Raw genomic sequence first — 23,744 nt, forward strand, 5'->3', positions numbered from 1 at the left:
ATGCTACAATAACACGGAGAAATACTGAGAAAGTCAAAGCAGTTCCAGAATAGGCCAAAGGCCACAGGCCATGATGTGAATGGTAAAACAATTACAACCGATGGTTGGGCGGTTTAAGATCAAATTTCTGAAATGGCTAAAGGGTGTCAGAGTACTGATTTAAATTTGGTGCTGTACATTGTTTGGACCTTACTTGTAGGACATTTAGCATAAGCCAGTCAGAGGGAAGGGTCTGATAAAGCTAGCTTTCCAGTTAGGACATGTAGATACAAAGATCTCAGTGAGTATCATGTATTTCTTTGAGGGAATTCCACCCAACCTTATCATATGAAATACAGTGATGTGTATCATAAACATTACTTGTTATAAACCTCAGAGTGATGGAGTAGAAAAGTTGGAGAGTTGAAGATAACTGACATCACCACGGTCCAAGACAGTCATGAAAACTGCTTCTTCTTCTACAAAACAAAGAAAAGATGACTGCATCCTTGCTAAATCTCTGCCTAGCATGCTGGATTATCAATTTGATACCTGATAATAAGTTAAGAAAAGGAACCGTATAATTATTTTATTTGCAGACAGAGCAAAACCAATCTGTTCACATAATATTTACTCATCTCTTTGAGTCATTTATTGAACAAACGTTCACAACGTTCACTGAAATACCTTAATGACCATTGTACGAATTTGTGTACATTTTGTAAATTCATGGTCCCCAGAGGATGAAGCCAACAGACTTTGTAGATCCACACTCCAGTGGCCACATGAGGTTCACATTTGCGGCTCTGAGTGAAATATCTCAACTATTTCATGGATTTACATTAAAAGTAGCCGCAGACCCTAAACGGCCCCTGGGATGAATTACTGTATACTGTAGCACAAACACTGGGTACACATTTCAATTCCACCAGTACTTTGTCTTTATGACTAAAATGCCACCCCCACCAGCTTTAGCTGTACTTTGTGCTACTTAGCAAATGTTAGCATGCTAACCTAAGACTGAGTGAATGCTGTACTTACTTAAGAATAGCATGTTAGAAAATGTGCTTTCCTCACATTCACAGAGTTGCTAGCATGGCTGAAGGCTCCTTTTGTGTCGAAGTTGTTGTATTTGACGTTCATCACTGTTGAAACATTAATTCCATACATTTTAGTTAGCTAGTTTTAGGCAAAAACAAGCCTTTTGAGGAAGTCACCACAGGTTTTAGGAAACTATGACAGGTTAATGACTTACTGACGGCTTATAGGCGACCTATCAATCAGTTAATCGAAAAAGTAGACAATTTATAATTAAAATAATGAGTTGCAGCTCTAGTGTGGTTAACCTTTTGTGTTTTCACGTGTGTCCCATCAGCAGCACAACCCCGTTAGCTCACACTGTACTTTCCCTTTAAAAGAGTTTGCCCACTTTGGGCTAACGTTACAGCTCACTCCTGTCGAGACGTCTGTGTCTGAACCATGGAACGAGACATCTCATTATATTACATTTTGACCGGAAAACGACACTCTAACTTACTTACCTCTGTCCACAAGTAGTTACTGGACCAGGAAACTAATGCCTGAAGTACAGATCGAAGATGAAATAATCTGATTCCTCCAAACTACAAAGTGATGGTTTCCACATATCAATTGGGTGACCGTTCACGTCAGTTACTGTGCGTTACTTCAAAAAAACAAATTGCTAGCGTTGATATTAACTTGTATATAATGATGGGCTTTCGGCGAACAATACAGCCTCTATTCCCGACTTGTGTCTGAATCCCACCCATCGGTAGAAGTGGCGCTTACACTGATACGATTCAGCACATTACAAAAATAAAAAACCGTTCAAATTTCACATTTGAAGCCACTGTCATTTTGTTGATGGCGTCCACACACCGAGCTCCTCCCACGGCTCCTCCATATCCGCTTTAAACCGGAAGAGAGACGCCTGCATTTCCCAGAATGCACCAGAGGTCAAGTTTAATATTCACCCAAACTTCGGGGGAAAACGTCAAATGTACACTAATGGCATTTTATTCAGTAGAATAATTTAATTAAGTGAGAATTGTGTGAGTTTTTTAAATTAAAATTATTTTGGACCACAAATATAACACACTGCCTTGAATGATCGACATGCTTTCATGTTTTATTAATTTTAAAGTAACTAAAGGATGTTATCTTCACTCGAATAACGCTTAATAATGTATAAACTCATAATATTTTAAGTATGCCTTTAAGAAACCTCAGGTCAGTATGTGGTTATTTATAATTTACTTCAAATAAAAAAAAGGGAGCAGCACGAGGTTAAAGAAGAATGCGTCGTATTATATCCTCCTCTATTTTACATTCCTTTATTCCTTATCAACAAAAAGATGAAGTGGCAGAACTATCCATCTCATCGCGATGTTTCATCACGACTGCATTTACCACGCGAACAAGATGCGTTTGATTGGGAGCAAATAGAGCTCCAGGCGGGTGGAGTTTCTTAGAACGCGTTGTAATTTTGCAACCGCCCATCCGACGTACTATGACGGTAAATACCGGTTCTGAATCAAGCGCACTAGCGGAAAGCTAAAGCTAACGTTATTTATGCCTATAGCGAATTGGATTTAAATGTAACGACGTCGGCACTAAATAACGTTTGACGTTACCGAAAGTAACGGCCACAGCATTGGTTGGTGAGAGCAGATTAATAGTTTCGAGGACATCTCAGTGAAAGTAATATTAGACTACGTTTACCTCGCCGTAGCTTTGACTCGGCTCCCATCGTTGGCTAACGTTTAGCAGTCTGTTGACATCAGTTTCGCTGTTGAAGTGAATCAGGTGAGCAGATATATGTCAGAGTCCGGCCACAGTCAGCCCGGGATGTACGGGCAGGGCCGCAGGCGGAGGCGACGCCGGGGAGACCGAGATGCAGGACCTCCGGGCCAAAATCTGTCCGGACCCAGTCGAGATCGAGAATACCAACCGAGAGAACGAAGGGTACACACACATAACGTCACTCACACTGATGCAGTCTGTTGTCTTCACTGCTGGGTTAACTATTTTACTCCTGAAAAGTAACTAATTTAAAAAACAAACAAACAAATATTTATCTGTTCAGGATGGGAGCGAGGATCCACCAGGGCCACTCATTCAGAAGACCCCAATCATTCTTGCAAAACCCCCTGGAGAGAGGGTGAGTTAGTAAGCATGTGTCAGAGGTCTTTTTGTGATCATCCTCATTGAACACGAGAAATAATAAACACAGTCATAAAGACATCAGAACATTTTGATGTCTCTTGGCAGAATTTCAAATTAAGAATATTAGTGTGACTGCAGTCTGGGAAATCAACACCTGGATGTTTGGCAGCAGTTACATTTCAGTTAATTAATTTGGCAGACACTTACTTCAAAGGCAGTCTAAGCTATTTGTACTTTCAAACAAGTTTTTCACGAATTTAAGACAACATTTCCATTTCCAAATCAAATTGGACACAGTTGACAAGTCACCATCATAGAAAGTAATGCCCATATCATTTAAGCCCCTCTACAGTTCACATTATCTATAGACTTGTGCTGTCGTTGGATCTTTTTCAAGGCCAAGCCATCACAGAATGCACCCGTCGGTGGAGCTCCAGTCCTGGAGAAGCCCATTATGCTAATGAAAGCGAGGGACGATGGAGGGAAGCCGGGGACTCCTCCTGAGGCGGCAGCTCAGCCCTCTGGTCCTGGACCCTCCAAGATGGAGAAGGAAGGGCAGCGACCTACGCAGCCTGTTTACCAGATCCAAAACAGAGGGATGGGTGCTTCTGCATCGAGCAGTGCTGTGGACCGTGAGTTATTTCAGATCATGCAAAAAAGCAGTTTCTCCCAATGTAAATGTCTGTTAAAGTGATGCAGAGAAACAGCCAATACTTAAACTTCTGTGTGTACAGAAAATATAAAATATTTTTTTTTCATATGACCTCCAGCCATGGTTGGCCAGTCTAAACTCATCCCTCCTGAGAAGATGAAGCACAGCATCAAGCTAGTGGATGATCAGATGAATTGGTGCGACAGCGCCATGGAGGTGAGTTCATGTTCATTGAATTTAGTTGATTGCGAGCCAGCGAACTTAAGGTTTTAATAATAATAATAATAATAATGTTTCCAATATACTGTGTGGTGTGTCGCAGTATCTGAGGGACCAGACGGATATGTTGGTGGTGGGAGTCATCGGTCTGCAGGGAGCTGGGAAGTCTACGATCATGTCACTGTTATCTGCCAACACTCCTGAGGAAGATCAAAGGTAAGATTGGTTGTCACGTCAATAATAAACCGCTCAGTTAAGTGTTAACCTAAGTTAAGTTAAGTTAACCTGGCAGCAGTAGTGTCTCAGAGTTACAGAACTGTTAATACAGTACCACCCCAGCTCTTACTGCAAACTGGTCTAAAACTATAACCCTTTAACAGAGACTCTGCATTACTGAAGGCTCGCCTTTGTGCCGCCTTTTTTCACACAGAACCAAGTGGTGCCCGCTTACTGCCGCTCCATCGTGTCATTTCGCACAGCATGCTGAGCCAAAAGAGGCGTGACGGTACACATGACGTTGACATCTGTGGTTTTTTTTTTTAAGCGTGTTTCTGCTGACTGCTTATAATCCATGTGGATGGAGTTATGTGTGGTGGCTGAGATCCTGACCCACCATGCATCCTGGAAAGAAATATGACAAAGAGTTGGTAGGACAGACAGGATGACGGAGGCTTTTCCATGTAGGGATTCAGTATTTTTTTTCCTCATATAAGTTGCCAAAGACACTACTAGCTACCACATTACTGTTGTTTGGTCCTGTAAAGTTGCTTTGTGAGTTGAAGTATGAGACATTTCACTTTTATCTGATGAGTGAAGGGTCTGTTTAGCTGTCAGACCAGTGGCGGTTCGACACTGAATTACTCCCCGGGCGAGACTCACACCGAGCGCCCCCCCCCCCTACCCAAAAAAAGGCCACTTTTTTCACAAACATGTAATTTTTATTAAAACACTATAAATGTTACTTTTAAAGTGCACAAACCTGTATAAATAATTTATTTAGCTTAAAATACTTAAGTAACAAGAGCAGAGAACTATAAAAATATTAAGGAAAAACACAAATTTGAAAATATTCACTATATAAAAGTGACAAACATATATAGCTTACAATCAGATTGGAAAAGACTCCCCAACACTGCCAAATGACAATGAGGCAATTCTGCACAAAACAGTGCATGATAAAGTGGCAAATGTATAGCTTACGATCTAAAATAAAAATGTAAGAAGAGCAGAGAACAATAATACAAAATATTAAATAAAATCACACAAATTTGAAAATATTCACTATATCCATAAAAGTGGCAAATATATAGCTTACAATCAGATTGCAAAAGATTGCCTCCAACACTGCACAATGACAATGAGACGATTCCCCACAAAGCAGTGTCAGTGTCAGTTAAAAAAATACACTATACACATAAAAGTGGCTAAGTAGCATACATTTATCAAACATGTAAAACATTTAACAAGAGTAGAGAACAATAATTTGACAACAAAAAATAATTACACTATTGCAATAAGAACAGAAAACACAAAGTAAACTAAAATCGGACCTTTCTGGCCTTTCTTGATGCAAAATCCTCAATAATGTCATCATACAAAATCTGCTCCCCTAGAGAGTGATTGACACTGATGACTGCAAGCCCAGAGAGGCGTTCCTGTGACAAAAGTCAAGACCAAACCAATTCACCTGGGTGACCTCTGAATCGCCTTGGCACCTATTTTTATTAGTCATTTCTCACGATTCATAAAAAGTGCAGGATTCATGGCCTGCATTCATAATATTATGAATGAGATTTGATTTGTTTGGAAGAAAGTCAAGGTGTGACTGGCAACTAATTATATTATAATATTGTACTATAAATGGACCCCCCCACCAATGTTCCCTCTAAGCTGCGCGCTTGCGCAGTTGCGCACTGCTTTCACGTTCTCAGCGCACAAGAAAATCTATGTAGCGCACAAAATAAAAATCAACATAGACGTATTAAACGTCTCTAATTAATTAGACCAATAATATTGCCTTCTGTACCATTTTCTGTCGTAACTCAGTGAGTGATGGTCTAATTAATTAGAGATGTTTAATACGTCTATGTTGATTTTTATTTTGTGCCCTACATAGATTTTCTTGTGCGCTGAGAACGTGAAAGCAGTGCGCAACTGCGCAAGCGCGCAGCTTAGAGGGAACATTGCCCCCCACCCTCTCCCTTTACATTGCGTTTCATTTAAAAGACCCAGAGGTGAACTGTCCCCCCTGAACCCCTCCCTTTGGCCTTTCCCAGCATCTCTGTGCAGTGTGCATAATGCGTCAACTTCTAGGGGCGACTTCAGGCCTAATTTGTCTTTCTTCTTCAAAATAAAACAAACAGACAGGACAAATATTTTTTAAAAGTTCATTCTTACCTTCCGAGTTTTCGGTCTTTTTCACATTAAAAGTGATGGTACTCTTTCTGAACACAAGGGGGCAATATTGTTAACCCATCTGGTTCTGCAGGGTGTTTCAGCTAATCCCACGTCTAAGTTTAAATCAGGTCAGTGTGTGACACTGTACAGTGTCCAAAGAAAACCATATTAACAAATACTTACCCCTTTCTTGCCTTTGGTTAATTGTAGGTGTAATACATTTCTTTTCGCTCACTTAGGAAGCCAGGTTTTAGGTTCTCAAAACATTTATTCATTTCATTCTTTTTAGACAGGGGCGGCTGTAGCTCAGCGGGTAGAGCAGGTCAACTAGTGATCGAAAGGTCGCTAGTTCAAATCCCGGCTCAGGGCAAGGCTGAGCTGCATGTCGAAGTGTCTTTGAGCAAGATACTGAACCCCCCATTGCTCACTAGTGAGGGCCCTGCGATGAGCTGGCGACTTATCCAGGGAGTACCCTGCCCTCGCCCTGAGACAAGGCTGGGATTGGCTCCAGCAGCAACACCCCGTGACCCCATGGAAAGGGATAAGCGGTTACGGATAATGACATGACATTCTTTTTAGACAAGTGATGGAGGTCATGACGTGTCCTCAGTGTGGATTTTCTTGCACAGGGCTTATGTATTCAGAGCACAGACTCAGGAAATCAAGGAAAGAGGAGGAAACCAGAGCACAGGCATTGATTTCTTCATCACACAGGAGAGGGTCATCTTCTTGGATACACAGGTGAGAATGAAGTGTCGTGGATCAGTGACAGTATCTTCAGTTTTAGAGCGTAAGCTTGTCAGGAACTGTGAATATCTGAAATGTCACAATGCGATAGAAAGAAGTTACGGTTTGACTGCAGCATGCCTTTTTATGTTTCTTCAGCCAATGCTCAGCCCGTCTATTCTTGACCACCTCATCAACAATGATCGGAAGCTGCCTCCGGAGTACAACCTCCCTCACACATATGTGGAGATGCAGGTCAGTGGCTGGCCATCCATTGTCCGGTGGCAGTTTATGTTTTATCTTAATTATTATGCAAACACACAAAAAATTAAATTCACACATAACCACTCACTTTATAATGTGTTGAACAGTCTCTTCAGATTGCTGCCTTCCTGTTTACGGTGTGCCATGTTGTCATTGTGGTTCAAGACTGGTTCACAGACTTAAACCTCTACAGGTAGGTGCCTGCTTATCTGCAGCGGATCTATGTTATACTTACTGCCTGGGTTGACAGAATGAAATAAAGGACAGCTTTCAGGAAAGCTGGGAGGGTAACTGGAACGTCCCCCCCGTGGCAGGAATGTTGAGAATTTCATCTCACATCTTGAGAGGATATTTGTTGTCTGCTTTTCCATAACCTCAATTATGTTATTCAGTCAGCTGGTCTTGTTGTAAACAAATGGGAGCAAAACCAGACATGTTGGGCACGAATGGCTTTGTGTCAGCCTAACATGTGCTGACATGAATACATGTGAGTTTTCAAATGCCAGGCCACCTCCTCTGTTCTAAGACATTTATTATCACCCACCTACAATGCAGAACTGAGTTGTCTCCCCACATAGCTGAACAACCAGTCACATCTGGGCTCACCTAGCTCTAGCAAGTCAACAACCCACAACTGGCCCTAACAACTCTGAAACCCAGAGCTCACACGTGTCCTTGCACAGGTTTTAAAAGCCTGCAGTTCCCCTCCAGTTAGTTAGAACTGAAGAAGCCTCTTGAATGAGGGGTGAAACGTCTGCAAGAAACTGAAACACATCCAGTTGCCTACGATACAGCACTTAGATTTACCATGGCCTGGATCACTGATAACTTTCATCATCATCCTAAAACATTGATTAATGAAGGCTTACAATTTAGAGAAAAAAAGCATATTTGATAATTTGGTATCCCTGATGTTCTGGGTTATTTTGTGGCTGGTATAGGATCGCCCAAAATTTGATTTTGTATGTAACTGAAATGAAAATGTGTCTAGGAATAATGCAGCACAATAGATAGATTTTGATTGCATCTGGTATGTTCGCATGCATGTAAGCACCCTTCCTGATCCATATCAGTTTCACAGTGACAATCTACAAAACATGGGTAATTTTTCAACCTCGAAATGATATAGCTTCTTTTAAAAATACCATGTCATGTTTGGGGATAGGTTCCTTCAGACCGCTGAGATGCTGAAACCCTCAACTCCATCTGCAAGCCATGACAGCGCTGGCTCTTCGGGCAATGACGATGGAGCAGAGTACTATCCTCACATAGGTGATTTTTGATACGGAAGCAAAGCTAGCTGGCAAGGTTTGATGATGTCAAAACTGAAGTGTCTCTCTTCTTGAAATTCCTCCCTCATCCAGTGTTTCTCCAGAACAAGGCCAGACGGGATGATTTCTGCCCAAGGAATTTGAAAAACATGCATATGGTTGTGGACAAACTAATGGCCCACTCTCATCTCAAATATAAAGGTTCACAACTACAACAATATACTCTTCACAGATGAATATACCTGGGTTATTCTAGGGCTGTTTTTAAATCCAGTCTACTGCTTAAAACTGAGTGTATTTAAAGGCAAGTTGAAGTGGTTTGGAGTCGTTTGGAGTTTGGTTAGATTCGATAATCAAAATAGTCACATGCCACACCTGCACCCATAACATGTGGTTTGTGTTTAGGTACATTATCCATGCTGGACTGCAATATCTTCCCTGGCTTGGGGCAGGACTATCTGACAACAGAAGTCAACATGTTCCTCCTTCCTGTGCAGGAGAATGACGGAGAGGATAATCTGACTAAAGCAGGTAATACAGAATTTATCTTCACAGCAAGCAACACTTTGTTGTCCTCCTGAATATTGTCCTAGATAGGAATTCATCTTTGCCTTTTTTTTTTTTTTTTTTTTTTTTTAAGGGTCAGGGACATACCCGCTCTTCTCCCTGCTCCCAGGCTACAGAGGACATCCGGCCTTCTCCACCATGGTTTCAAAACTCCGGAGCCAAATCCTAGCCATGCCTCGCTGTCAGCTGTCACACACCATCCTCACTGAGAAGAACTGGTAAACATCACATTCCTCTCTGCCTGCTTTACTTTTATTTCCACCGCAGATGGGGGAACATTTGCTTTTATTTGATGGTAGAGAGAGACGGGAAACTAAGGGAGGGTTATGACACCACAGTAGTCATTCGTCTTCAAGGCAGCCTGTCAAAATTCTGTTCACTTTCAGTTTCCATTCATTACCCAAGTTCCTATAAATCCCACTGAGGGTTAAAAAATCCTATTTTTGCAGTTTCAGTTCACTAAAATCCCTCTGACTATTAGCCACTTCCCGTTGAGCCATCATAGTCCAGGTGCGAGAATAGCTGAGTTTTTATTTTTTTTTCTAATAGTGATGCACCCATTGTTTGCAGCTAAAAGACCCTTGAATAAGTATTTTTAGTTGCAGTTAAAATCCCCCTGTAAGGCACCTTAATTGAACATCAATCAAAAGTAAGAACTGTAGTGAAGATGCAGATACAACTTCAACATCTCGTCTTAATGCACCGTCATGTTCAGTAGGGTGCGCCAACTTCTTTACTCTCTGATGTGTCATCTGTTGTTTACTAGTTGTAGCATCAGGCGGCCTAATGAAACTCACTGTTACCTTTTTAATGGTTGTACAGATTTTAATGCAGTCATTTTAATGTGGAAATGTTACATATTTTGTAACTGTAGCTAAAAATACTGAGCTAATTTGTCTTTCATTTTTCCCTTTATTTTTAAACTCACATTTACTTTTTAGATTGTGTTCCTGTCCCCACCCCTGAATCTAAGTCTATGCCCTTGTAGTTGCCTTCCATTGATTTTCATACAATAACCCAGCAGAGCTGCACTTCAAGGTGTGGGTCCATGGTAAAGGTTCTCACTGATTCAGGTCATGATACTACATATCCTTGTGCTAAACAACTGGACTTTGCTTGAAGGGAAGGGAAGAGATGAGACGAGAGGGCAAATGATGATGGACCGGAAAAAGAAAGAAAGGGAGGGTAAAGGCGATAGACAGCTGTGGAGTGGAGAACAGGAGAAAAACATGCAGAGGAAGTTATGTTTTGGGAGGAGAAAAGCGGAATGTTTGCTTGGAACTGTGAGGCTATGAGGGGAGGACAGGATGAGTTTATTGATATGCAGGGTGGAGACAATAAGATTAAGAGGGATAGAAATACTGCTGGATGCTGAGCGGCAGGTAGGAACATGCAGTAGTTCACTTTATGGGGAGACATCCAGAGTAAGTTAGCAGTGCCAAGGAGATGGAGCTACTGCTGTAAAAACCCAGTACTCAACATTGCTTCATTTATACTTTGAGGGGGAGGCCTCCCTATTTCCCCTCTTATAAAGGTCTGTTTAAACCAATCACGAGCTCCGTCTGCCATTGTGAACGTTCTGAAAAAAAACCCCAAAACAAAACAAGAAGACACAGCCACAAGAATTTGCTGAGAGTTCAGCAACTCTCCCCAGTCTCTTCTTCATCCCCCCATCTCCCACCAGGATCCAAACTGGATGTCTTTCTTGGATGTTTGTGCATATTATTTATGACAGCCCAAGTGTTGTTGATGCGGTTGTTGCTGATGTCAACAAGAGAGAAAGAGAGACAGCTGGGAAAGTGATGAAAGAGGAGTGGAAATGAGGAGAGAGCCGAGAGATAAACAAGAGGGAGAATGAAAGTGGAAGAGCATGAAATGTAATGGCGAATGGATGAATCAATAGATCACCTTTACTGTAAGTGGCTCTAATGGACCGCTAGTATTACATTGCAGGAATAAAGATTTTATTTCAGGAAGAACTGGCAGAGTGGCTTTTATGACGTGGGTCCAGTGAAACATTTTGAGGAACAAATTTACCAAATGTATGTTTGAGTGCAGTTGAACATGATGCTTTACATTAAGTTATATTGTTCCTCTTAACATAGAAACATGTGCCTTCTGTTTTAATATAAAGGAACTAGATGGCGCTCGGCTTCTGGTGCTCACTGCGCCAAAAATTGACATTTGAAAAACTCAAGAGAAATGTTTCATTCCAGAACTCCGCTTGTGTTTTTTGATTTTGTTGAAAGGGATTAACTGTCACTTTTTTAAAAACAATGTTCCGCAGGTCCTGCAGACTTCTGAAAGTTCAACTCTCTCCATAACTAATTAAAGTTATCTTTTTTCCACTCTGATTGAGCTTACAATGATCTAAAGTCTAAACTGATCAAAGTTGCAGACATCCTGGTAAAACGTGATACGCATTTATTTCTGTCTTAAAAAACTGAATGTCTGCACGTCCGGACAAACTCATTGAAAAGCCAACCAATTGCTTCAAAAGAGCATGGCACGACACACAAGAGTACAGATCTAAGATCAGGATTCAGCAGTCCACGTATTAAAAGACAAGCACTAGCATGTCCACTTTTTTGACCTTTTTGGAAGACAAATGGGAGCAGTACTGAGATCTCTCCCCAGGTAGCTTAGCACCCGGCCACATCTCGGCTTATTTAACCTTAATGACTCATGTGATTATGGGTTTTAGTTTAAGCCCCACATGATGCCTGGGTGTGTCAGCAACTCACATGAGATCCCAGCGACTCTCAAGGTGTCTGCAGAGGTTAAAATGCCAAGAGCTTCTCACCAGTCCATGAGAAATGAAGAAGCCCTTCAGATGAGTCGTCACAAACCTCTTTCGTGAGGTTGAGCTTGTCCATTTTCCTTGTGCGTTGTATTCTGGGTCAGTTGAGTCCATCAGCAGCACACTCAAAAATCAAGTACACGTGGTGTGTGACCGTGAAGACAGTGAGCTTTAGGAGAGTCAGATATGTGTGAACATGTGTTGGGGACCTTTCCTGGCATAAACACGGACCAGTTGTCCTCATGGAGACCAAAGACTGCTCCTAATGCACCAAACCTTATTTCTTCTGAGGTCTGAGATAAGGCAGGCAATACAGTGTGTGTTGCAGTGAAGTCAAGTCAAAGTAAAGTCCGAACAAGGATAGTTGCACAAACCTGTTGGTGTGTTCATGTGATTTTGCGTGCAGTATAAGATTGTCAAAGCGGAAGAGGACCCATGTTTAGGTTAAATGTGTGAAATTTCTACCTTCAGTTCAGAAGGTCTTCAGTTATAATTAGGTGTTGTTTGCTTATTTGATTGTTTAAATAGAACTATTTGTGGTTGATGTTTGTCATAATTTATACTTTTTCTAATGCAAGTGTAAAATGTGAAATGCTTGTTTTCCTTATTCCACAGAGGCCAAATCAAAACCTGGTTGGTTGGGGCGTAGTAAAAAAAGAAAGGGTTAGGGGGGTTAGGGTTGGAAACAAACTCATCCCATTGCGTATTAAAAGTAACGAACAGGATGTTGAACAAGAACCCACACAGTTCTTGTTTGCCTCTCTACCGTGAACATCCGTTTAAGAAAATGAGGAGGGTGAATCCAATTTCTTCCCCATAAATGTCTTTTTTTTTTTTTTTTCTTCACAGGTTTCACTATGCAGCTCGTATCTGGGATGGCGTGAAAAAGTCCTCCGCCCTCTCCGAATACAGCCGCCTGCTCTGTTAACACCTTGCCCTGGTTGCTGTGATGTGCAGCAGCTGTGCAAACTCTTATGTCCAATAAACGGGCCACAAACACAGATGTGGCCCTGAGCGTGGCGACCATCCTTGGCACTGAACAGGAGGGGCGAGTGAAAATGGAAGTCCGGTTGCATATGTTGCAGGATGGCACTGCCCTCAGTCTAAAGATTTGGTGGGGAATGAAACCTGCGGAGTCTTGCTGCTCCGTGTGAGAAAGTTGCCTATCCCTGCCCTCAGGTTGTTAATGTTCAAAAAACATAGCTGCACCCTGAACGGTACTGTTGGAAAAGAGAGAAAATGCGATTGTGTAATAACATTAGATGTTGTAAAAGCAGTGCACGTATTTTCTGAGAGGAAAATATACCCATCTGTAAATTATCTTTTTTATTTCCTTTAGAATGTTAATAAAACGAGTAACGGTCAGTTACTCAAAAATCAAAAGAAACAAGTGAAAAGATCTTTTGTGAAGTTCTTAAAGTGTTTTCCAATGTGCAGGTTTGTTGCGCTCTTCTCTTTACAGGCCATGGAAATTGTCTGTCTCTGCTGGTGTACTGTGTAATACTATATCCTTTTACAAATTAGAGCATAGCAAGTCAATATGAAACCTAAATCTTCCGTAGTTAACGGTAACCGTGAAATGGACCTCAGCACATCAGTGTACTGTATAGCTTTCGTTTTCCATGAAAGTGTAGAAGATCGTCAGCCTGGTTACTTATTCAAGCCTGCTTTGTTTTGAGTTTCCTTTTTATAAGCACAGACTAAGAAACGAAGACACACAGGGCCTCACCGCATCCCGCCAGTGGATGATAAACCCACAGCACAAGTCTTGCAACAAGTTTCAAAGACGAAAGTCAAACAATATTTAATGCAAATTCATAGTAACATAGTAACACATTCAGAAGTTGAACTTTAACCATTAGCTTGACTGCCGAGATCACATTTGTAAATTGTGTGTATACTGTCAGTATTATAAATACCGATGGTGGGTTTCGATGTGTAATTTTCTGTGAGGAATGTGTCCTATAAAAAAGTTTATTGTGCTTGTGCTGTGAGCCGACAACCCTAAACGTGTTTGAGTGTGCACCCAGTGTGCAGAGCATGTGGGCAGAGCGGAGGGGCAAGAATTTCCGCTTTTCGCTCATGAGCCGTTTGTCTCCCGCTCAAAGCCCCTCCAGGCTGTTCCACCGGGGTCCTTTAAGGCAATGCATCATATAAGATTCGCTCTGCGCTCCACCCTGCTCCACTCACCGCTCGCTCCCAAAAAAGCGACAATTAAATAATAGTTAATTTTTAGTGGAAACTGTAACCCGTTGGAACTCATGGACAAGAGGCGAGCTAATGTTTTCTGTTCAGTCTAGGTTAAGGTTTACGTCCCACACTGTTTCACCATGCCCTGTCTTCCAGCAGATGCACACTTCCTCCTGCGCGGTGATTCAGCTGGCGGATGTGGTTTGCGGTACATTCAAAGCTTAGAAGCTTATTGCACTTAATGGTTAGCTCAAGTAATAATACACACAAGTTAATGGGTATAAAAGGTTTGTCCCAGCACAGAGCTTAACTGCCTTTGATTCATTTGATTAGTGAATGGGTAATGTATTTTCTTTTACACCACAGTACATAGGGGCATCATTGTTTCATCAATGCAGAGGGGATTTTTGTTTTTTTTGGGGGTTTTTTTTTGGGTTTTTTTTTGTGACTGATCGATCCCCCAGGAGAGATTTCAGAGACAAGTCCTATGGGAAAATCGTATTATGTGTGTTTCCGTATGATTTTATTTATTGGAGCCTCTATAATCTGCAGCATCATTGAGTGGTATGAAGACATACTGTACCTTAGGAAACAATTTCACTCAAAACAAATCTGCCAGTGTTTTGCCACAGAGGATGTTGAAATGCTAGTATTTATTAAGATTTAGAATATGGCAGTTTATCAACCAATACAGTCTGTCAGCATTTAGGTTTACTTAGCTAACTTTAAAGGGCATTTTCTGGCTTCACATTTTGTCACTCCAGAGGAACAAGTTAAGGGAGGGGTTAGAGGATGAGGAAACAACTCCCTCTCAGCAGGACTACTTAGAGCAGAAACAGATCCAGCTACAACACGGTCGCAGCCCATCATAACAAAATGCACCTCCTCGCTCTGATCTTTGGGATTGTCCTTCTCCCTAAAGGCAAGTACTTCTGATGTTACATGTATTATTATTATTATTATTATTATTATTATTATTATTATTATTATTATTATTATTATTATCAGTGTTATTAATAATATTATTATTATTGTTATTATTATTGTTATCATTTAAATCTGAAAGAAAAGAGGAATAATTTTGAATTCTCACATTTGCCTTTCATAAATAGCACAGATGTGGGTCATCTCAGGTTCCATGTTACAGATGCCGTTTTTTTACCCTCAGGGTTTGCTCTTATTTTTTTTCCCACCTCTTGTAAAAACAGAAAAGTTGATTAATTTTTTGAACTTTTTTTTAAAAAAAAAAATATTATTATTTCTTCTTTTACTAACTGACTTTTGTGTTTTCTCAGCTCAAACCCTGAAATGTTATGAGTGTTTGCCGGAAGGTGGGGGGTCCTGCACGGACAAACAAAAAGAGTGCCCTGCTGCAGGGTATCAGTGTGGCGCGATGAGTATTACCTCGTATGCAGGTGTGGTCTTTTGTGATGCATTGTTTTTGTTGTAAAACCATTTTGGCTCACTGGCCTGGTTTGCTAAGGTTACTCTTTTTGTTGCAGGTGGTGCAAAAATTGTTGATATGAACATGAAAACCTGCACTTTGCCAGACCAGTGTTTCGAGGGCTCACTCAACTTCGGAATTTCCAAAACTGTAGTTGCAACAAAGTGTTGCACTACCGATCTGTGCAACAGCAAGCCTGCCGCTGGTAACTTTCTTAGATTCTTAGTTTATCGATGCTTCTTTGCACTTTTAGAGCTTTTTTCCTGTGAAAATTCTCATTCAGTTGCCTGAGCCAAAACGGCTAAATATGCAGCTTTTTAAAAAACCAATGGTGATGCTGGTGAATAAGAACCTGAACAATATTTTTTAACTGCTGCTGTTAAAGAAAAAAGACGCACATTCCAAGACACGCCACTACATGAGATATTACTTTAAACTCCCACTCTGCCTGGTACAGAGGAGCCCAAGGGGCATAACTATATACCCACACATAGCTGTGTGTGCGTGCGTGCGTGCGTGTGTGTGAGAGAGAGACTCTAGGTTCATGTTAACCTTGTTTTGTTGCCAACAGGACGATCATGCTCACATTAATTTTCCAAATCATCAAATTCTAAACAGATAAAATATGAATCTTTACATTTCTGCATGTCTACTAATTTGATAGTTTTTAACTGCAAACTCCACATCCCCTGCTGCCCCAGCAGTGTGAACAATGTCTGTTCTGTGTCACAGAGCCTGGCAAAACCAATCCCAATGGCAAGAAGTGCTATTTCTGCAACGGGAACACGTGCACCGGAACGCTGAACTGCGAGGGGAATGAGGACCACTGCATCACAGGAGCAGGTTATTATGCAGCTCATTCTGTTTCACAATATTTCCCCAGCTCAGAGAGACGTTTACTGATTTTAGGAGACACTAACATTAATTCCATTCCTTCAGTGGTCGTTGGAAATCAAAAGACGATCGTGAAGGGCTGCGCCTCCAAGCTGATTTGCTCAGGTGTGGGCAATCCACAGATTCAAGGATTAATTGGAGCTGATATTAGCTGCTGTCAGGGCAACTACTGCAACAGCGCCAGCAGCACAAGTGCTGGCCTCCTGCTGCTGGTGACACCACTGGTGTCTCTGCTCATGTTGTCTTAGCTGATGGAGACCGCAGCACTGCTCACTACTTCTTTCCATTTCACATTCCCTAAAAGTGGTCAGAGTCTTTAATTTCACTTCCAAAAATGATTTAGAGAAGTTTTGGGTTGCCTTTCTCTCCTCTCTCATACAGTTTGTAACCTGCTTATTTCCCCTGTCATATGCGTTGAGTTAATTGTAAGCATCAGCGCATGGCTTTTTATCTGAAGTAAAACAAAAAGAATGTCAAAACATGTCGCTCTCTCATTTTTCTTAGTTGTGCTTTTATTCACCTGAATACAATTTAAGTCGCATTTATGATAAATATTGTGATGTTACTGTTGAACCACAGAAATAAATGTCCTAAAATTCCCCACAAGTGCATCCCTGTGTTTTATTTCAGTGTTTTTAATCCTTTTCAGCCTCATTTACATGTTAAAAAACTGAAAGGTGCTACTAACATTTTTATAAAAAAAAAAAACAAAAAAAAAAACAGTGAAGTTGGTACATGAAGTCACAATAAGTACATGAATCACGGGGAGTTGTAAAGTGTCAAAGACGAAGCACTTCCCTTCTCCTAACACACATCAATATACTGGGTGGAGTCAGCAAATCTGGTACATGATTCCAAAGACCATGAAATGAGTTATACATGAGATCTAATAGTAGAGATTTTATAGAGTGTAAACAATTTGAAATAAAAAAAAAGAAACAATGAAAAATGTCTTTAATAATGATTAAATCAACCATTTCAGTTATTTTGCCAGGAATATTACATGATAGGTTTCTCAACATATTTTTTTCGTAGTGGATGAAGGCGGCGCTGACGATGTCTTGTCCTCGTGGTTAGATCACGATTCCGTTTTGACTGTTCAGCCCGTCCCGCTCTGTCATAACTGTGTATTTTGTTAGTTATGTGTGTTTAACTGACAGCAAATGTGAGGAGTGTAGAAGACATTTTGTGGGGGGAAAAAAGTAAACTATACCACCATCCAGTGGATACATGTTATAAGACAGGCAGTTAAGGTTAAAAGGATTTAGCAGATTCTTGATTGTCACCTGTTACACAGTTACACAACAGGAAAAGTACGCTGGAGATGAAAATTTGTGTTTGTATGTGTTTTTATTCTGATAATGCTGCTGAATCAAAGACATTTCTTCATTTGAAGACTGCCTGTGATAAGAACATACATTTTCCATGTGTGATTATCACACTGTTTATTTGAGTGTACGTATGTGTTGAGCAGTAGAAGCACTCTCTTTGAGAAGACACTCCTCTGGTATAATACCTCAAGTCAGCCATCATAGTGTGATGGTGTGTGTAAAACCTCATCCTCTGAATCCTTGATGTCTGATGTCTGCCACATTCCTGGTTTTCACAGTGACTTAAAGACAGTGGTTGTAGAGTCTGTTTAAAGAACATAATCCTGTGGCTTTTTGTGTGCACATCCGAACAAATCCAAAGGACTGAGGCGCAGTGAACGTTTTTGTCATGTTTATTTAACAAGGGCAGAAATTCAGTGCGTGAGAGTGTGCGGGATGGATCAGTGCATGCAGTCTCCCGTTTTCCAACACTGGGCGTGTAGGGTGTAGTGGGAGACTACCTTCCTTATCTGTCCAATTATTCCACTATCAGATCCTGTGAATCCGCTCAAAAGTTAAAGTCCAAATCTGAGTAGAAACAGCTCTGAGACTAAATCAGAGGCGAGGCAGCAAGCCTTCAGTCCAAAAAGGTGTTTATTCCAAGAGAAGAAGTTATAAATCCATGAGGTACCCCGGGGCAACTGAGAAATCTCCCCCGATCACCCTCTTTTATACCTGGGGTCAAGGTCACCAGTGCCCTCCTGGACCACCCCCTCGTCATGATCACGCGAGACTGTCATCTTACTATTCTCATTTTTGTCTGTCTTCCTTAAAGCCCACAAAATGTCTCACCCAGGCCCCTATCTGTGGCCTTGAGTGAGCTGTGGCTGCACCTGCTGCTCCCCCACTCCAACCTTGTTATTATAAAGGGAGCATCAAACCTTGGTCTTACATCAGGCTCAAATTCCCTGTTAACACAGAACTGCAAGGTGTATTCTCAAATCAATTTATATACATGATCATGACCCTGTTTGTATTTGCCGCTACAAGGGGAGGAGGGGGTTTCAGATGTTGTTCAGCCGCCCAGCAAGCACGTCAAAATAATCAAGCTGACATCTTCATTCAGCACTGAAGAAAAGTTTTTGGATAAGAGGCAGAATGTCTTCAAGAAACCTTAGTAAAGCTAAGTTTGTGATGTTGATCTCAGCCCTCTTAATTGATTTTCAGGATTTTGTACAGCTCTTAGGCACTTTCTATTAGCAAACCTGTACAAGAACTCCAAATGGGCATGACTCCAAAATACAAGCAAAACAATCAACTTGACATTAAGCTTACAATGACTTGAATTGAATTTGCGTTATATGAATTCTTTGAAATGTTTGTGTTTGTGTGCCTGTTTGTCTGGCTAATTCATATCACGGTCCACACACTGTCCTTGTTTCATCGATGCAGGGAAGCAAAAGTTGAACATGTAAGGTGCAAGTGTAAATACTGGGAGTGATAGAGCGAATGCTCAGTGAATAAACTTGCAGAAATTGTTTCTATTATTGAGGAACATCTTGACGATGATGACGTGTGTGTGTGCGTGTGTGTGTGTGTGCGTGTGTGTGTGTGTGTGTGTGTGTGTGTGCGTGGGTGTTCAGAACACGTTCAGAAGATTATTAGTGCACAGCAGTTGCAAGAAAACAATGCAGTCTCTCAACATCAATGGGTATTTCAGAGGATTTCCTTTCATTAGTTTGTTTAAATGTACCTCATTTATTTTGAAGTGAAGGCCATGCTTGTCAATTCACCACTCATGTAGGTTGCCAGCCCCATGAGTGGCAAACACAGTCAGTATGCACCACCGTGCAGTCACTTGATAAGTGAATTGAAAATGCTCCAGAAACGGCAATATGCTGCAATCGACTGATAAGATGAATTTACACAACCTTTTCAAGCCTCATATTTTTGTCACTTTCGAACCAGGAGTGGAGGAGTGGTCAGGGGGTGAGGCCAACTCCCTCTCAGGGGAACTTCTTAGAGCCGCAAACGGTCAAAGGAAAATTCAGTTGCGTCCCGCCGTCACAAAATGCGTCTCCTCACTCTGATCTTTGGGATTGTGCTTCTTCCTGAAGGTAAGTTTAATGATTGTGATTTTCACTTATCACATCTGACTTGTGAGATGCTGCCACATGGGTCATTTAAGGGTACATGTCCAGTCACACCACTCTTCATGTTAATTTGCTGCCAATCGTTCTGAGTTAAGGTGTTAAATTATTTTGTTTGTCCATGATAGAAAATAAAACTATAGAAAATAAAAGTATTGTAATCTTCTTTTTACTGACCTGGGTTTTGTGTGTTTTGTCAGCTTACACCCTGAAATGCCTGAGGTGTCTTCCGGACGCCTCGCGAGCCTGCATCACTACAGAATGGACCTGCCATTCACGAAATGCTCTGTGTGCTACACGGAGAATCTCTTCTTTTGCAGGTGTGGTATTTTATGGTGCACTGTGCTTTAATTGTGAAAAAAAAAAAAAAAGATTTTGCACTGGTCCAGTTTTCCTGAGGCTGCTCTTTCATGTGTGTGCAGGTGATGCAAAAATGTCTGATGTCCACCTGAAGACCTGCGTTCTGCAAGATGAGTGCTCCGAGGGCTCAGTCAACTTTGGAATTTCCAGGATTGTAGTTACCAGCCACTGTTGCACCAGCAATCTATGCAACGCTGGGAATGCCCCTGGTAACTCACTTACACTGTCTGTTGGTATTTAGGTGCCTATTTGTTTGAATTGCTGTTTAGTTGCATGAGCAAGAAAACCAGTGAAAGGATTTTAAAACTGCTCTCCCCATGTGACAGGCGTAAAAGTTAGGGCTGGTTGCTTTTGTCGTGTCAGATGTCAGTATAAAGCCTTTGAGATAATGTGCTGGGCCCTTTTGAACACCGTCCTGTCCTGGGCACGAGTGAGACGATCTAACGAGCCCGAAAGAGGGAAATGCCTGAACCCTCTGTCACCATCTGTTGTTGAGGAGCCATGGGGATTATACTGCCACAGTGCAGTTGCAGATATCATGTTCTTATTGATTTTCCTGTTAGTCTCAGCTAGTTTCAACTTGGTCAGTAATGCCCATAATCTTCTGGTCAAGAAACCTTTGAAAAAGGCTCTAAAGAAGAGAGTGAACTGCAGATTCATCATCCTCCCCCCAAAATATGTCTTTTGTCACAGAGGCTGAGAGACACGACACCAATGGTCACAAGTGCTACCACTGCGATGGCGAAAGGTGCTCCCTAACCCTTACCTGCGCAGGGAATGAGGACCACTGCATCACAAAAACAGGTAACAGGTGCACGGCTTCAAACGTCTCACTCTGTTACACAGAGGGAAATTTAAGCTCACACACTGGCATTATTTCCATTCTCTCAGTGAATGTCGGAGGTAAAATCAAGATCACGAAGGGCTGCGCCTCCAGGCAGATGTGCTCAGCCACGGAAAATGCACAGATAAAAGCAGCCATCGGTGGAGAAATGACCTGCTGCCGGGGAGACTTCTGCAATGGCGCCAGCATCACAAATGCTGGCCTTCTGCTCCTGGTGACTCCGCTGGTATCTCTGCTCATGTTCTCTTAACTGGTGGAGGCAGCAGCTTCAGCCCGGCGTCTTATCTACACATGGCCTCACAGCGCTCACACCCCTCTCCTTATCCTTTCAATAAATAAGTGAGAAAGTAGAAGTAGTTAAGCAAGCAGCGTAGTTATTATTGCACCTTGACTCCTGCCTAATACATTTTCTAACCTGCTTATTTCCTATTTCCTAGATATTATCAACTATCTTGTGTAGAACAAGACTACCTGAAGTAAAGAAGAAGGAAACATACAAACATGCTATTAATCCCAAACTGAGGCTTAACATTTTGTAATTTTTTTTTATATATATCATAATGTTGTTTGACTTGTAATTGGAATATGAGTGTCAGGATTTTGGAGGGAATTTTTTGGTTTTTATTTTCACAGAAAAAAATCTAAGCATGAGGATGATTTTATGTTTGTTTTTTGTTGGGGTGCGTTCCAAACAATCATGTTCCCTCGAGTATGGAGAAAGCAATCTCTGGCCGAGAATCTCTGTAGCACCACAGTAATCAGCCACTTATTATACTATGTTGTGAGACATTTTATCATTTATCACCTTCATCAAAGAGAAAAAAAGAGGAAGAAGGCAACTTCTGTATTTTGGATATTGGACTCTTGGCTTTATTCTGATTTTCATCATATTTGGATTACTTGTTCAGCCCCAAATTTGTATTGGAATGATCAGAAATATAAAATGTACAGATGCTGAATAAATACAATTTTGCTAAAGTGTGTGTTTTATTTGAGTGTGTTCAACACTTTCCTGTCTCATTTAAATGTTGCAAACACAAAAACCTACTTTTGACATTTGTCTAATCATTGAAGACAGTTGGTTTTAAAGCTGAGGCCCCAACACTGTGAAAGAGGGTCACAGAGGTTCAGGTCTGATTTAGGCCTGCAGTCGGTATTTGTTGATCCCAGACACTGATTGAGTGACTGACTGAGCACTATATCGATTTGGACAATCAGAATTTTGATGTTGGTACTGTATTAATAAGGTTATAAAACAAACTCAGAAATCCATAATTAAGTAAACAAGTGGAAAAGAAACACTGTTTGAAGCTCGAAAGATGTCAGGGTCCGCCACATATAAACAAAGTAAAACAATATGAAACTGTTGTCCTTTAAGGTCAGTTTGATTATTCAAGCATGAAAACAAAGAGTTTGTTGATTAAGTTTGTTTGGAAATAAAAATTCAGTCATGAATTTTAGAAAAACTTTGATGTTGAAGGCCTCAGTAAAGTTCAGAGAAGAGGTTTACAGTTTATAATCCGTCAAAGATTAAAGATTCCTCTTCAGCCTTCAGCCATTAAAAATTTGTTTCAATTTTATCACTTAATGACCTGGATAAGTGACTCCTGGTCTGGTGGTCGTCCTGAGCGGTGGAGGCTGGCATCAGATGAGCAGAGGCTGCATTGTGGTGATGCAGCAGGTCGGTGAGGTAATAATAATAAAGGGCCTGCTTATGTTCTACAAAGCATCCAGCTGAAGTCTCACAGACTACATTTCTCAAGGACACATGCCCACTTCACTTTTTTCCCCGACCAATTTGTTTTGGTGACTAAAAAAAACACTTTGAGAGTGTATCATGTTGTGGGCGTGTCTTGTAGCCACCATGAGTCAGCAGATAGAGTAGGAACTCTAGGAGATATGAGGAGAGTAGGGGGACATGAGTAGCTATGAGCACGGTGTCCCATGTAGTGGACAAATGTATACAACAGGCATTTTATACACGCTTCAAGAATTTCAGAGGTTGATTTTGCATCTTCCAGTTCTCCGCTTTGTCCTGCAGCAGGAACATGAACAACGTGTGTCTGTGGATCCCTCGGGTGCAACTGAGTACAACTATTTAAAGACTGGTTGTGATCACAAAATACATTTTGTATGGATGGTAAATTTAATTTTGATGCTCTCTCATTTTTTTGTGATGTATACTGTAGATTTTTGGAAGTTGAAAAGACCAAAGTCCACACCAACAGAAGCTCCTCTCTTCCACAGAAAACACTGCCCCTAAAGCGCCTCATCAGTCAGTTTTTACTTCTTGACATCACATGTCCCCATTTCACACATTTGCATTAGTTATGCCTATATTCATGGTATGAGTGAAGCTAAATGGAAGCAGACCAAAATTTCCTGATTTCCTATAATGTGTTGAAGTTAAGTCTAGTGTTTCCTTTGGTAACACTCACACATTAAGGTTGAAGGTATGAAGGTATTTATGCTTATTTGCTTTCCTAGACTG

General features: G+C 41.2%; 4 protein-coding genes across 15 annotated transcripts in view; 3 read left to right on the forward strand and 1 right to left on the reverse strand.

Moving 5' to 3' along the window:
• si:dkey-79d12.4 (zinc finger protein 135) overlaps nucleotides 1–2,861 on the reverse strand; it is a 5,742-nt gene extending 2,881 nt beyond the window's left edge. Inside the window, exons 1-3 of one of the 11 annotated variants that reach the window (XM_037073809.1) lie at nucleotides 2,722–2,739; nucleotides 1,021–1,124; nucleotides 361–458 (exon numbers count right to left, since the gene is read on the reverse strand). In XM_037073809.1, the coding sequence (XP_036929704.1) occupies nucleotides 361–419 (59 nt within the window). In that variant the 5' untranslated portion in view covers nucleotides 420–458; nucleotides 1,021–1,124; nucleotides 2,722–2,739. Of the gene's footprint in view, nucleotides 1–360; nucleotides 459–1,020; nucleotides 1,125–1,520; nucleotides 1,937–2,721 lie in introns of those variants that run through there. The other 10 variants (XM_037073812.1, XM_037073807.1, XM_037073810.1 and 7 more) reach the window with 10 other exon arrangements.
• On the forward strand, nucleotides 2,779–13,451 carry smg9 (SMG9 nonsense mediated mRNA decay factor). Its single transcript, XM_037073834.1, has 13 exons — nucleotides 2,779–2,964; nucleotides 3,086–3,160; nucleotides 3,563–3,797; nucleotides 3,936–4,033; nucleotides 4,140–4,252; nucleotides 7,063–7,174; nucleotides 7,319–7,414; nucleotides 7,531–7,616; nucleotides 8,589–8,695; nucleotides 8,788–8,895; nucleotides 9,100–9,225; nucleotides 9,335–9,479; nucleotides 12,911–13,451. Exons 1-13 carry the CDS (start codon nucleotides 2,818–2,820, stop codon nucleotides 12,987–12,989), a joined length of 1,527 nt encoding a protein of 508 aa, XP_036929729.1. The 5' UTR covers nucleotides 2,779–2,817; the 3' UTR covers nucleotides 12,990–13,451.
• A 1,575-nt stretch (nucleotides 13,452–15,026) lies between these two features.
• On the forward strand, nucleotides 15,027–17,192 carry LOC119005843 (urokinase plasminogen activator surface receptor-like). The gene is made up of 5 exons (XM_037073864.1): nucleotides 15,027–15,173; nucleotides 15,547–15,666; nucleotides 15,754–15,900; nucleotides 16,428–16,538; nucleotides 16,635–17,192. Exons 1-5 carry the CDS (start codon nucleotides 15,128–15,130, stop codon nucleotides 16,835–16,837), a joined length of 627 nt encoding a protein of 208 aa, XP_036929759.1. The 5' UTR covers nucleotides 15,027–15,127; the 3' UTR covers nucleotides 16,838–17,192.
• Nucleotides 17,193–19,855: 2,663 nt separating this feature from the next.
• LOC119005844 (phospholipase A2 inhibitor and Ly6/PLAUR domain-containing protein-like) lies at nucleotides 19,856–22,231 on the forward strand. 2 transcript variants are annotated; one of them, XR_005070593.1, is made up of 6 exons: nucleotides 19,856–20,016; nucleotides 20,250–20,369; nucleotides 20,472–20,618; nucleotides 21,103–21,213; nucleotides 21,301–21,592; nucleotides 21,691–22,231. XR_005070593.1 is itself a non-coding variant. In XM_037073865.1 (5 exons), the coding sequence occupies exons 1-5, from the start codon at nucleotides 19,971–19,973 to the stop codon at nucleotides 21,501–21,503; spliced, it is 627 nt and encodes a 208-aa protein (XP_036929760.1). In that variant the 5' UTR covers nucleotides 19,856–19,970; the 3' UTR covers nucleotides 21,504–22,231. The 2 variants fall into 2 exon arrangements, 1 of the variants encoding a protein (XP_036929760.1); XM_037073865.1 differs by having other exon boundaries at nucleotides 21,301–22,231.
• Nucleotides 22,232–23,744: the final 1,513 nt, after the last annotated feature.

Source organism: Acanthopagrus latus, chromosome 17 (genome assembly GCF_904848185.1).
Source record: "Acanthopagrus latus isolate v.2019 chromosome 17, fAcaLat1.1, whole genome shotgun sequence".
NCBI classification, from domain to species: Eukaryota; Metazoa; Chordata; class Actinopteri; order Spariformes; family Sparidae; genus Acanthopagrus; species Acanthopagrus latus.